Consider the following 13,331-nt stretch of genomic DNA (forward strand, 5'->3'; position numbering starts at 1 on the left):
TTCAATCCAGTGGCTCTTATCTAAATTATAATCAAGAGGTTTTTATTGGCTTTGCAGAGAGAAGATGTAACTCTTTCCCTGCTTTGGGGGTCAAAGGGATCAGATCTTTGGCCCTACAAAATATTGGCTGCGGGCCACTCCTAGAATTGGGAGGTACTCTAAGAGTTTACTGTGATATCAGGATCACTCGGGACAAAATACCTGCACATCCTGGTATCTGTGGCCTGGAACATAAGTTTAGTAGCTCCCTGGTCATTGGCAGGGTTGTCTTTGCCCCTTGCATTTCATTGACTGACTCTGCCTGTCTGTATGTGGGTGAATATTGTTTGTATTTTCAGCATTCGAAGCTCTGTGAACATCACAGTTTGCAACTGAATGCAAACAGAATGGTAACTTCCTTGCAAGGTAGGGAAATCTGGTTAGGAGAACAAGGTAAATTATTCTGAGGGAAGGAATCTAATTTTTCTTACAGCAGATATAATGTTAGTATTTATTGATAGCTACAATAACATTTTTGAGGATTTATTAATCTGCAGCAGATATGTTGTCACTGGATAATCCTGAATGATCTCTGAGATCTCTTATCAGGTATAAGATAAAACATGAGTACTATATGTGGAGAAAAACAAGGTGGAAAGAGGTCACATGAGGATTCACAATTCAGGAAGGCATTAGGTATTTGATTACAATTCTTGAGGCTCTAGCTAACACTCACAAAACTGTTTCAATGGTTTAAAACTTTCATCAGTCTCAGCTATTACCACTTCTCTGTCAGAGAGGACTGTTCTCATGGCTTACTGGGAGGAGCAGTCCATGTGTCACCTGCTCCGATTCACAGCCTGCCTTTGTGCAAGCTTTCACCTTCTTTGGCATTTCAAAACAAGCCATGCCAGACTGTGAAGTACAGCTGAGGTAAGGGCACATTCTGCTGGCTCATTCACCAAGGGAAGGACACTGATGTTTTGTACCAAGGGGGTGTTATTATTTAAAAATGCTGCAGCAAGACTTGACAGCTCATCTTTCAGAGCCTGAATTCTAGCACAGTTGCTGAATCCTTTTGCATACATCTTGTGCTGGTTTTGGCTGGGGTAGAGTTAATTTTCTCCACAGTGGCTGGTATGGGCCTGTGTTCTGGATTTGTGCTGCACACAGGTTGATAATGGAGATGGTTTTGGTATTGGTGAGCAGAGCCAAGGCCTTTTCTGCTTCCTGTGCTGCCACACTGGCAAAGAGGCTCAAGGTGCATGGAAGGTTGTGAGGAGACAGCTGGGATGGGTGATCCAAACTGACCAAAGGGATATTCTAGACCACATGACATTGTGATCAGTGGATAAAGTGGGGGGGAAAGGGAGGAGGGGAGGGATGTTCAGAGTGGTGATGTTTGTCTTCCCAAGTCACCATTATGTGTGATGGAGCCATGTTCTCCTGGAGATGCTGAACACCTGCCTGCCATGGGAAGCAGTGAATCAATTCCTTGTTTTGCTTCGCTTTCTCTATTAAACTGTCTTAATCCTGACCCACAAATTCCCAGCTTTTACCCTTCTGATCCTCTCCCTGACTCTGGTGAGGGGTGAGCAAATGGCTGAATAGGGCTTGGTTGCTGGCTGAGGTGAAAGCACAACAATCTGTACTGAGGCTGTGATCCCATCTGTAAGATGGGAATTAAATCACTGTATGTTTCAAGAATATTGTGAAGCTTGACAAACTTCGCCAGTGCTTTGATACTGACTGAGAGATGCCATGGTAGTGCAAGCTTATTCCACCTGGAGGTTTACACTGATTGTATTGTCTTACCTGAGAAATGTGTTTCAGGAGTGTTAGGTGATTGCAGTGATCTTCAGTTCAGTGTAACAGTTCCTGAAGCACAGCTTAGAGTGTCTGCATGTGCCAGTTGTGCCTCCAGTGAAGGTGACTGACATTGTTTTCACTAGCCACTGTTCTCCTGGGATGGCAGTTCAACTCTCTCTGAAATTGGGCTTGGGGTAGCATTCACTGGTAAGTATTTGTCAAAGGCCAGCAGTCTTCAACTAGCAGCTTATTTGACACTTAGGTTAGGAAATAGCAGATAGCAGAGTAATTGAAGCTCTTCCCATGAAGAAAGAGGTGTGAGCTGGTGCCAGGTGGTGATGGGATTTTGGGGGTCTGGTTTGAGATAGATCTGCAAGGACCAACTTCTGTCTCTCTGACAGAAGTTCAGATTATATTGTCTGGGTAAAAATATTCCCTTGGTTTTGTCCGTCATATGCCTCTTTTTTCTTTGAGGGCTGTTCAGTAATAATGTCAATCTTAAATATTTTTACTGATTTTAAATTACCTTTTTGCCTTCAGCCCTCATCCCCTGACTTATTTTTTTATTTTCCTTCCATATGCAATATTAGTTGGGTCCAACTGCAAGGTGTGACTTTGCAGCTGGCTTTCACAAGTTCAGTCAAGCAAAACTCCCACAGTCCTTCACAGGCAGGTTCCTCTAGGCCTTTTTTATGTCCTGCCAACTAAGAAAAAGAATCACTGTGTCTTCTTATCCTAACATTGTATCTCAGCACATAAGAAATCATTTCTGATGCAACAGATTCTTGTGATAGAAGGTTAAAAACCAGAGAACTGTTCTGCTGTCTTTCTGCAATTCATATTCTTTGCCATAAAATGGTAATTTGCATTGACAGTGCTTCAGAAATAAACCTTTCTAGTTTTGTTTTCTATGTAGTCCAAGGACACAGCAGTATTTGAGGGTGCCTGATTAGTACTTTAAAGGAATCCTTCCATGCTGAAAACCAAGTTCTTTAGCTACCATAAGTACAACTGCATGAGAGGAATAACTGATAAGCTAACAAAGCTAACAAAGTATAACAGTGCCTAAAATAGCCTTTTTGTAGGCAAGAATGTAGCATTCAAAATGTGGCACTGCAAGTCATTTCAGTGCTAAAAACATAAATTGTATTTCTGGGTTTTATTAGTAGCAAGACCTTTAGATTTCAGCAAGACTACATTTTCAGGTCAGAGAGGGATCACAGTCAAATTTGTCCCGTAAGTTGTACATCTGGGAGAGAAGCTAAGAAGTGCTTCTTTAGCAAGTGACTTTGTATTAAAATATCTATAATTTGAAGGTACTCGCAGGCTTTGTTTTGAGATTTTTAGATAAGCCCAGAAGTGGTAAGCAGTGAAAGTATGATGTTCATGATTCATGAATGTGTGATAAATACAGTTTGTCACATATATCTTTTACATAGACTTTATCCCCAAGTATGTTGTGGATATATTTAAGTGTATATTATGTTTAGGAAGTGTGGAAGTATGTGTGTTACTTAGGATTCTCCTGGGTGAAAGTTGCTTATGTAAGTCACTGTTTTCCTTGCTGATTTTAAAGCAGTAAATCCTTCCATTATTTCCTGGCTATCCAGACCTTATGACACAGTATGTCCTGTGCTGTTGTATGTGTGAGAAGGCTTTTTATGGGGAGCAATCAGGCTGGACCCCAATCTCCAATGCAGTGGTTTTTTTTCTAATTAAATTGTCAGTGGAAGGAATATCCGGAACAGCAGTTTTCATTTTCAATCGAGGAAAAAACATTATGAGTCTTTGTCATTTGATTACAAGTTACTTAACCTTTAAATTGCTACAGATGTAAAGATAGCTCTGAGTTTCCAATGTAATCGCCTCCAAGTTAAAATCAGGAAAATCTTTGTGTAATGAAACCCATATGTCATAGTGAAAGGATGCAAAGCACTGGCAGAGTGGGCTGCTCTAGCAGGAGATTCTGCACCCAATCTTGTTAACCAGGACTGCTTTTGGTAATCCCTCATCTCCTCACTTGTAGGAAATCAATCTGTACCACTGAATCTTTTCAACCAGCAACTATAAAATTTACTGCGGAGAGGCAGCTTGGGGACAGTTGTAGTAAAAACAGAGCCTGAGGCAACAAGGCTAAATGTGGGATTGAGGGATTGAAGTTCTAAAGAGGAGATTATATTAAACCTTATTCTGCTCCCCTATCAAGTGGAAATATCTCTTCCTCCTTTCAGCCCCAGCCTTTCCTATCCAGTACCTGTTCTTGAGATCTGCTTGGCAGATCTTTGCCAGGCAGCAAACTTAATTCCTGCAGTACAGCATTCTCTGTTAATTATAATAGCCTGATACATTTCTCAATACATTTCTCTGATGGAGTTTATTCAAGCACTACTTCCAGAGCAACCACTGCTGTTATCAACCTAAACTGTTTTTTTCTGTGGAGTTCAGTGTCTTCCTTCTCCCTAGTAGGTGGGGTTAATTTGTATCCAAGCTATTGCAATGGTATCCATTGTTGATTTTTCTATTGTCATAGATGCACAGCATAGGCAAGGTTGTAAATCGTGACTTGTCATGCAGATTCATGTTTCTGTTTTGTGCTGCGCAGCCTCTGTAGTATGTGTCTGCTGCTACAATGAAACCTGTGCTCAAACCCTCTCTTCCCTTGAAGTCCATGCTTTAAACTACTACTGTAAAGGAAAAAATCCCTGAGGTTTTCACTATAGTTTTGTTCAACCTTTTAATTAAAAAATCCACCTCTATCTACTATTCAAATGGCTTCTGCTGGTCCCTTGGGTAGTTGCTTAAAGCTGATTTTACCATCTCTCTTAGCCTGCAATCGTATTTGGAATGTGGGTGATGGTTTCTTCATTCACAAGCTCTTCCCTCACTCCAGCAAGCTCCATAAGACCCCAATGGAAATTATATTCCTATTATTAGGAATTCATTTCTCAGAAGCAATACTGAGCAGAGAAGTCAGTTTAATATTAGAGCCTTTTACTGTGCAAAATCCATCAAATCATATTCCAGCACAGATTAAAAAGAAACAAAGGTGAAGGAATAGCCAAGATGTTTGAAGGCAATACCATGTAGTAGAAATTTGGCCTGTGTTTATCAGGAATACATGGAACTGTGGTTCTTGGGCAAATAAGGGAAGCAGCTGAAGCAGGGAAGAGGAGATTGTTAATGCTTGTGGAAACTTGCCCTTAGTTTGGCTGTGGTTTTTCTGTCAAATGAGGATGTTACTTCCTGGCCATTTTCATACATATACAAAGATAAAAGGTCCTTTTTCTTTCTCAGTTTGGCATCATATCTTTAAAAATAAAGCCCTGCTGCAAGCCTGAGTCTGTGAGGAGATGAGGAATACAGAATAGCAGAAGGCTGTCTCCTGCTCCTAATGGGATTTTGTAGCAGCATGTGCGAGTTTGTTTCAGAAGTCAGAAATGAACAGATGTTGGTATAAATTACCTCTGTGTCTGATGTCTTGCAAATTAAAAGCGCGGTTGGCATCACTAAACAATTTCACCAGGTTGGGGGGGGAAGCGGGTGGTGATTATTGTAGCAGGTCGGTAAGAATCTTTAAGCTGCAGCAGAACAGGATAGCAAGGATAAAGGAATGAAGAATAAAATGAGAGGTCTGTGAATTAATCAGAAATGTTAACATCTCCGATGACAAGTGAACAGGCAGGCACGTGCTCTGGAGCAACCTCCAACCCACAGTAATTTCACTCAGCACACAGAAGGAGTCTGTGCTCTCTGCCTGATTTATAGGGTGCAGCCCTCTTTGGGGGAACAGAATTGTCGTGCATTCGTATATCTCCTCTATGGGACTTGCGCTCTGGAAAACTTTCCACTTTATCAACTGCAGTTCAGCTTACGTACTTTTCTTGTTAAGAGTGTTTTAAAACCCTGCACTGTTGTTGGAGCAAGGCAGGGAGGTGTCAGAGAACTAAGAATCTATTCCAAACTGAAATTTTAAAAATCTTTCCATTTTATTTAATCATGTTCTTTGGGCATAACAACTTAGTTCCTGACAAAATACCAATCCTCTCTGTTCTGTAGCACCTTCTACCCCTGTGTCACTTCAGCAGCACTTAAGACATACAGGTTATCTTGGGGTTGGGGAGGTAGAGGTACAAATGAATACTTCTGTGGTAGCTCATGCTGTGCATCAGAAGCAGGATCCCAGGTGATGTAACTCACAGCTGGAGGCATGAGGCAAGAAAACAGTGCAATGATCTGCTTGAACCTGCAGCCAGTCTGAAGCATGTTCCACTCAGCACAGTGGACTTTGCAGCCTGCAAGTATCAGTATGTAACAGGTTATATACTCTTAAATACAATTAATTGTTTTACAGGAATTTTGCTGATGACAACACCTTGTGATAAAATTTTATGTAAACAAGTTAGAATGTAGTAATTTAAAGAAGAGGCCTTAAGACACAAATTCTAACTTTTATGTAAACAATAACAAAATGTCTTTATCCGAGTGCACACTGAGTATTGTAAGCTGAACATTTTAATTACATTTTAGTTCTGTTCTGACAGATAATCAATAATGTCAAAAGAAAACCCAACATCAACAAACCCACCTCCAGTTTTTATGCTAATCTTAATTTCTGATGTTTGTCTCAGTAGAGAAGTCAGGAGTTGAATGGATAAAACAGAAAATTAATTCCTTTCTCCTTGTAGACTGTCTTTGAGACTAGGTGTAGGAAACATGCATGCTTTCAGCATTCCTGTGAATAAAACCCTCCATGTTTTGATGCCTGCCTGTCCAGCACAAAGCTTACACCTCTATTGAAAAGAAATGGAGGGGCACCAGTGGGAAGATTGTCTTTCTCCAGGCCTCAGTTGCTAATGGTGCTGTCTTTGATGCCTTGTATTGATATTGCAAGACAAGAACAGTATAAGACTGCTCTGCCAGCTTCTGAGCTTGTGGGTTCTCAAGTCAGAAATGTCTCATGCAGAAAAGTGGCTGTGTAAACCCTGCTGTAATACAGCTACCAGAGATTGATGGTGCTGAGTGTGGGAGAGAGACATATAAGCCTTGCCTTGCTGTATTAAACATGGAAGGACTGACAACGCAGAGAGAAAGAGAAGACCAAAGCTCTATAAACTTTACTTTATTACCCTATCCATAGATGAAGTACATTGAAGGAATATAAACCTCATTATATTACAGCATCCAGGGGCTGACACTGCTGAGAGAGAGAAAATGCTGCCTAATTTCTGTTGAAGATCACATCATCCAGGGACCAATAATCCTGAAACAGAGAAAGAGAGAGTTCCATAATCTCTGACAGATTATAACATACAGGAACAATTGTGCTGAGATAGAGTGATGGAGATTTGGATTTCACCATTCAGAGATGGATAGTACAGGGAAAAGGAGGTGCTGCAAGAGCATTATGCAGTAGGAATAGAAAGCATAGATTGTATGTAATGAGACAGCCTGTGGGAATTATTGCTGAGTTTAGAAGATTCCAGACCCTGCCTGCATTTGTAGCATGCCAGGAATTCAAGCTGAAATGCGGTTTTATTTATTTTCCACTTTAATAGATAAATAAAATAATTCTTAGTTTTGGTACAAGCACAATCTAAATTAATTTCTTGTCCTATGGTTAGATTATGTTATACAATTATACAGATTATATAATTGTTTGAGTTTCTTGGTTTTTTAAAAGATACTGATTGCTTTTTCCTCCCTTGTGATTTCAGCCAGAGAAATGACTCGAGGGAAATTCCTGAACATCCTGGAGAAACCTAAAAAGTAGCTGCATCTAACATTTGGATGAAAATACCCCAACTAAGTCATTTCATGTACTGCAGATCCAGATGAAGCCCAGAAAGTCTAAGAAGAACAAAGCTCTTGCCCTACACCTTCAGAAGCAAGCATCTCGTTTTGCTTCCACAGCTCATCTCTTTATGGGGGAAATGTACAATATGCACAGGTCACAGGGACTGCAGTTGGTTGCATTGGAATTCAGACTTCATCTGCCCATCCAGACTTCATCTGGATGTCCAGCAGGAGGACTTGGCCCTGACATGCTGTGACACAGTTACCTGTTTCAGTCAGCAGTTCAAAGTGAACAGCCAGTGTCCTTACTCAGCTGCTCTCAGGGGCAGCCTGTTTGAGATACACAGCAGATCTGACCCTGGCCAGTGTCCACCATGAGGCCTTGACCCTTTGGTGTGTCTTTGGTCTGAGATTGATTTCCTGTGTGCGACGCCTGTGCTGAAGGATCTGAGCGTAGTTTGGGGTGTGGATTGACCAGGAGCACTGGCTCCGCAGGAGCACATGCTTTTAGTGTAGAAGCCAAGTGCATTCTCTGCATTAGATTCCAGTTGCCCACTGCCTTCGGAGAAGCACATCTGGTACCCCGAGGAAGAGCTCCAGACCTCTGGTGTGCCTGGAGCTTCATTTCACCTCTGAGTGGTTCTCTAAGTGAAATTGAAACTAACAGACCACGGGGAGTGAGAAGTGTTACTGTGTCTCCAGGAAGGTATCCTCACTGAAGCTTTGGCCAGTACACAAAGAAACAGCTTTGTCAGTCCTCTGCAATTCTTTGCTTCTTGCAGGGCTAGAGACTGGAAAGAGTTCTAAAGTTGCAAGATGGTAATGTTTTAAGTTATCACTCCAAGAAGTGGCATCAGGACTGTTAGCCACATTGTGAAAAAGGTCGGTCTATACAAGATCTCAACGTTTCTGAAAATAATGTTTTGTGGTATTTTTAATTGCTTAACAACCAGCAACTCAAAATTTTCTTCTCCTACAAACCCAGAATTTTTAAGATAGAAACTTCTGTGAGCTGCTCCCTTTCAGAACACTGTGATTACAGTTTAATGCCTTTTTCTTCTGTTCATGCACTTCTACATATTCAGCCCTTGGAAGATCTATAGAGCATGTTCAGACTTTTTGTTTTATTTAAGAGAAATTGTGTTTTCATTTCATCCTCTTTCCTTTTCCTAGAAAAAAAACATTTTAAGCATTAGTAAATATGTTCTTTTTTAGGATACAACATAATGTTGAAACATAACATGACATAATGTTATTTTTACCATGCAGACTTTTCTAAATGTGTCATTTCTCAGGCTGTAGTCACATATGGGAGGAGAAATTATTTGGAAATATTACATGTAACAGGCTGTCCTTACAGCACTGCATTTTTTTGGCTTTGCAGAGAGGGGAGACTCTTTTTGGGTGTGCAATAAAGAGGGAGAGATTTTTTTGATAAAATAGACTTCTGAGTTTTACTGAATTGCTGGTGACCCTTTGGTTTGCAGTCTGTGGTTTTTGGTTAATGTCCATCAGAACTAGGCTTGTTTTGAACAGCTCTGGTTAACTAAGTTAAGGTAGTTAAATTCTACATCCTGGAAAGACACTGCACAAATTTAGAAATATCAGGAGCCTGATTTAAGACTTACAGAGTTATTTCTGTCCTTCACAGTTTATGCAGGGCTGAGCTCAACAGGAACTCCATCCCTTGAGAACATGAGAATTAAAACAGATGAATGAAAAGAGAAGCTGAAAGTGGTAGTTCAGGAACAGAAAAAAAACCCTATGGTGCAAACTGATGTTGATGTAGCTTTAAGCACTGAATTATAGATTTGGAATGCAAATTAAGGTTTGTATACTATATATGTAATATATGTACACATATATGACATAATGGGATACTTCATCTGTATCATCAGTATTTTATAGAGGTTTCTTGGTCCAACGCATTAAGGAATTGAGATCTGAAAGGAGGATAAAGGAAAATATATGAAAGCCTGTCCTGGAAGTATATGTGTATTTTCTGATATGTGCAGTAAGAAATTTCAAACTCTGGGTGGTTTTTAGTAACATACATATGTTTAAAAAAAAAACCAACAAGATGAAAAAATCTCCTTTTGTTATACACAGTAATCAACTTCTCTAGGGCTGCCATTAACATATGCTTTAGAATTGTGATATTTTTTGATTTTGTACTTATCATCTGTAAAGGTGAGTCAATGATGTTATTTTTTATTGACAATATTGATGTGTATTTTTTGTGTGTTAGCCAGAGAAGTTTTTTCTGTCTGTTATTGCTTTTTGGTTTAATAATATGCAAATGCAAATCTCAGAGGTTTGTTTGGGTTTCCAAAATAGCCCTCTGAGATGCAAAAGCTTTTCCTTGGCCACTTAGGCAATAGTATTCCTCAGGCTCTTCTTATCTGCATGACACCACCTCAGGGTTTGGCCTGTGGATGTTCCATTCCCATCAGTAAATAAATATTTGTCAATATACAAATGCTACTAAGGGGTTTTGTACCCTTTTGAACCCAATTTTTTCCTTCAGTGCTATCCTTCCTGACATCCATGCAGTTATCTGTCTGTACAAGAAAATCTGAGTGACTTTTTGTTACTGATGGGAATGAAGAGTGTAAGAAAATCAAGATTTGGTAATATTAATCAAGCTGATGCATTGTTTTATAAAATGTTTTCATGTATTGGTATATTAGATGTTACTCTGAGTTACTTGGAAATCAACTCAATATTTATTTGGTTCCTTTTAAATGCCAGTGCTACACACATTCAGTTATAAAGGCTGTTCACTGTGGTCTTGGATTATCAAATGCTTTGCTATCTAATCCAACTGAGAAGAAATTTTTGTTTGTTATGTTAATCATTATGAAAATAAAAGTCTGTGTGCACTGGCAATTGAATAACGTGATATTCCATTAAACTCTGTGTTTTGCCATTACAAAATCAACAATTTTATAACAGTCCTGTAACTCACAGTTCTCAACTTTGATTAATATTTCCCTCAAAAAGATACCTAGGAATGACAGATTAGTGAAAATTGCTTGGAGATAACATTTGAACCTTATTCTGGTTTTACTGATTTTTATGTTACGTAAAAATGCAAGGTGCTGTTACAAGTCAAATCACAAGCCAGTCTTATCTGTAATCTTCTCTTTGCTTATAAGCAGTTGTAGAAGGATAGGGAAGGATATAAACAAAAGGCTTACACAGTGATTTTGTATTAGGGTAACTTACACAGTCTCCAGCAATCTGTTTTAGTTGAATCTGGTCCACAGTAGACCCTACCCTCCATAAATTTGTCTTAGTCCTAATTTTTCTGTACTTCTGACCTGAAAAATGCCCCAGGATAGTGAGTTCCATAATTCAGTTATACAAAGAAAGGTTAAGAATTAAAAAAAAAAAAAAAAAGCCAAACAAAAAAAGCTTGGGGGGGGGGAAAGTTGTTCTAAATCTGCTGATAATTCCATTTTGAAACTTTCACTTATTTTATTGTTGGCAACAGTTGTTTGGATTTTTTCTTCCTCTCTGTCTGTGCACTACTCATGATTTTTCAGGTTCTACTATGGTTTTTTTATGTGGTTATGTTCACTTTCCTTGTGTTCACAATGTTCAATGGTTTGTCTTCTACTGCAGCCTGAGCTGGCATAATCAATGTTGCAGAGTAGTCGTAGTGCAAGTATACTGTGAAGTGTGTATGGCCTAATTGCAGCTCATACTTTGTTACTCTGCTGTTTTCTTTCACAGCATCTGGGCCTAAATCTTGTTTTGAGTATCTCTAAGAACAGGATCATCAGCCAGATTTGCAGCTGATCTCATCCATGTCACCTGCAGTAACTAGTGCAGGGCAAACAATGATTTTTGCAAATCACAGTGACAGTGATGCCAGCCATTCCGTGCTGATGAATTGACACCTGGCAATTCCATCATCAGCCTATGCAGCATGTGAAAAAGGTACATTTCATCATTGTCACATGGCCTGAAATCCCGCCCTCCCAAAAATTCAGTAACTTCTCATAAACATTTCTATAGTACTTCTAAACTAATGTAAATATTTAGATATATACAATCCAAAGAAGAAGACAGCTTGCAAATTACAGTTGCAGAAAGTCCACAGCACTTCATACACTCCCCTAGAACCAGCATCATTCAAAACCACCAGATAAAATCTCTGGTGTAGCACTTCAAGCATCTTCACGTTTGAGTTTCTCCTAAGTAAGAACGTCAGGCAACAAGGGTACTTGTAGGGGCAAAATGTGTCATTTCTTTGAGTGAGCTATCTGAACATGGCATACAAACTTCACAGAGCATGAAAATAATCTTCACTTCTTAGTGTTGTATCCCCACCTTCATATACCAGTCTGTACTGACACTTTTGAAAAAGTCATTAAATGATCTTTAGTAGAAGGTGATAATTCATTGAAAGACAACTTTCTAGCAGGTTGTCTCTGTATCTTCAGCCCAGGAAAATTATAGTTGGACAGAAACTTCTCATGGAACAACAACTCTGAGCTGGATAAAAATGATTCGAAGAACAAATGCAAATGTTGTAAACACATTTCTGTTATAGCAAAACCTTCCCACTACAGAAATACCAAAACCTACACCCACTCCTACATGTACATCGCAGCACATACATCAGCCAGGGTGCCCGATACATCCAAAAGGTATTGCATGTATGATGCCAAAATACATTGCCCTGATAAGAGATGCACCTTGGTATTTTTAGAAGGCAAGAAAGGAGAAAAAAAGTCTAAAAAGACAGACAAAGAAAATCAAAGATAAGGAAATGAAAAAGACTGGATCCTTTTGATTTTACATAATGCTGTGCTTCTTGGAATCAAACTTATTCTAGAAACACAATATTTCTGCAAGCCAATCTTTACACCAGTGCTTTGAGTTTCTCTCAGGAGGATGTGAAATGCAATATTCTGAACTGAAATCATTATGGCCAATCATAAAGTCCACATAAAGATAGTTAAAAGGTTAAGTGGCCAGAGATCCAGACTGATCCAGTTGTAGAATGTAATCCACATTCTGCATAGAATATGTGCAACAATGCCAGTTTTATTTAGATTTTGCTAGATTTTCAGCATGGCAGCATCCCTTTGCATCTTGACTTCATCATCCACTGAAAGTGCTGGTTTTTAGACTTGACCTTTTCCGACGTGTCTCTTTGAGGAGGATGACTGACTCCAGGCAGCTGATGAGGGTACAGAATAGGCGTTTTCTTGTTGGGTTTGTGTGGTTGACCTCTGCCCTGCCTGCTGATTCCTATAATACAGATCAGTGACCAGTGAAGCCAGAATGCTCCCTGCCTGTCTCTGTTATAGACACCTCAGTAAGGAACAGAAAAGAGGAAGAGGGCTGAGCTTGAAAGCCTTTACTTAATTGCTAGTAGAAAAAATGGGTAATAAGAATGACCTTGCACCTTATTTATTGACCAGATCTCTGTGAGGACAAAGTACTTGACTTGGTTCTGTATCACTTGAAAGGCTGGCTCTGTGGCCCATAGCTGATGAGTAGGCGTAATAATATAGGGTAATTAAATTTTGCACTTGCAGACACTTATATGTCAAGGAGGATTTCCCTCTCAAAAATAACAGGCTCTGTTTTCTTCATGATCACAGAATTTTAAGCTTAATTTGAAGCAGCAGAAATTTGCCATCTTCCTCTTACCAGGATAGCCCAAAATGCAGGAGGCTATGTATGAAAAGGCAGGAAGAGAGCTCAGCAGCTACATGAGAATGAGGGATGAG

General features: G+C 39.6%; 1 protein-coding gene across 1 annotated transcript in view; it reads left to right on the forward strand.

Annotated features, from left to right (window-relative positions):
- LIN52 (lin-52 DREAM MuvB core complex component) overlaps window positions 1-12,321 on the forward strand; it is a 40,821-nt gene extending 28,500 nt beyond the window's left edge. Inside the window, exon 6 of the mRNA XM_054276052.1 lies at window positions 7,503-12,321. Coding sequence (XP_054132027.1) covers window positions 7,503-7,558 — 56 coding nt within the window. The 3' untranslated portion in view covers window positions 7,559-12,321. The remainder of the gene's footprint in view (window positions 1-7,502) is intronic.
- Window positions 12,322-13,331: the final 1,010 nt, after the last annotated feature.

This window comes from Melozone crissalis, unplaced genomic scaffold (genome assembly GCF_028551555.1).
Source record: "Melozone crissalis strain CALT ecotype California unplaced genomic scaffold, PUWL_Pcris_2 ptg000018l_1, whole genome shotgun sequence".
Lineage (NCBI taxonomy): Eukaryota > Metazoa > Chordata > Aves > Passeriformes > Passerellidae > Melozone > Melozone crissalis.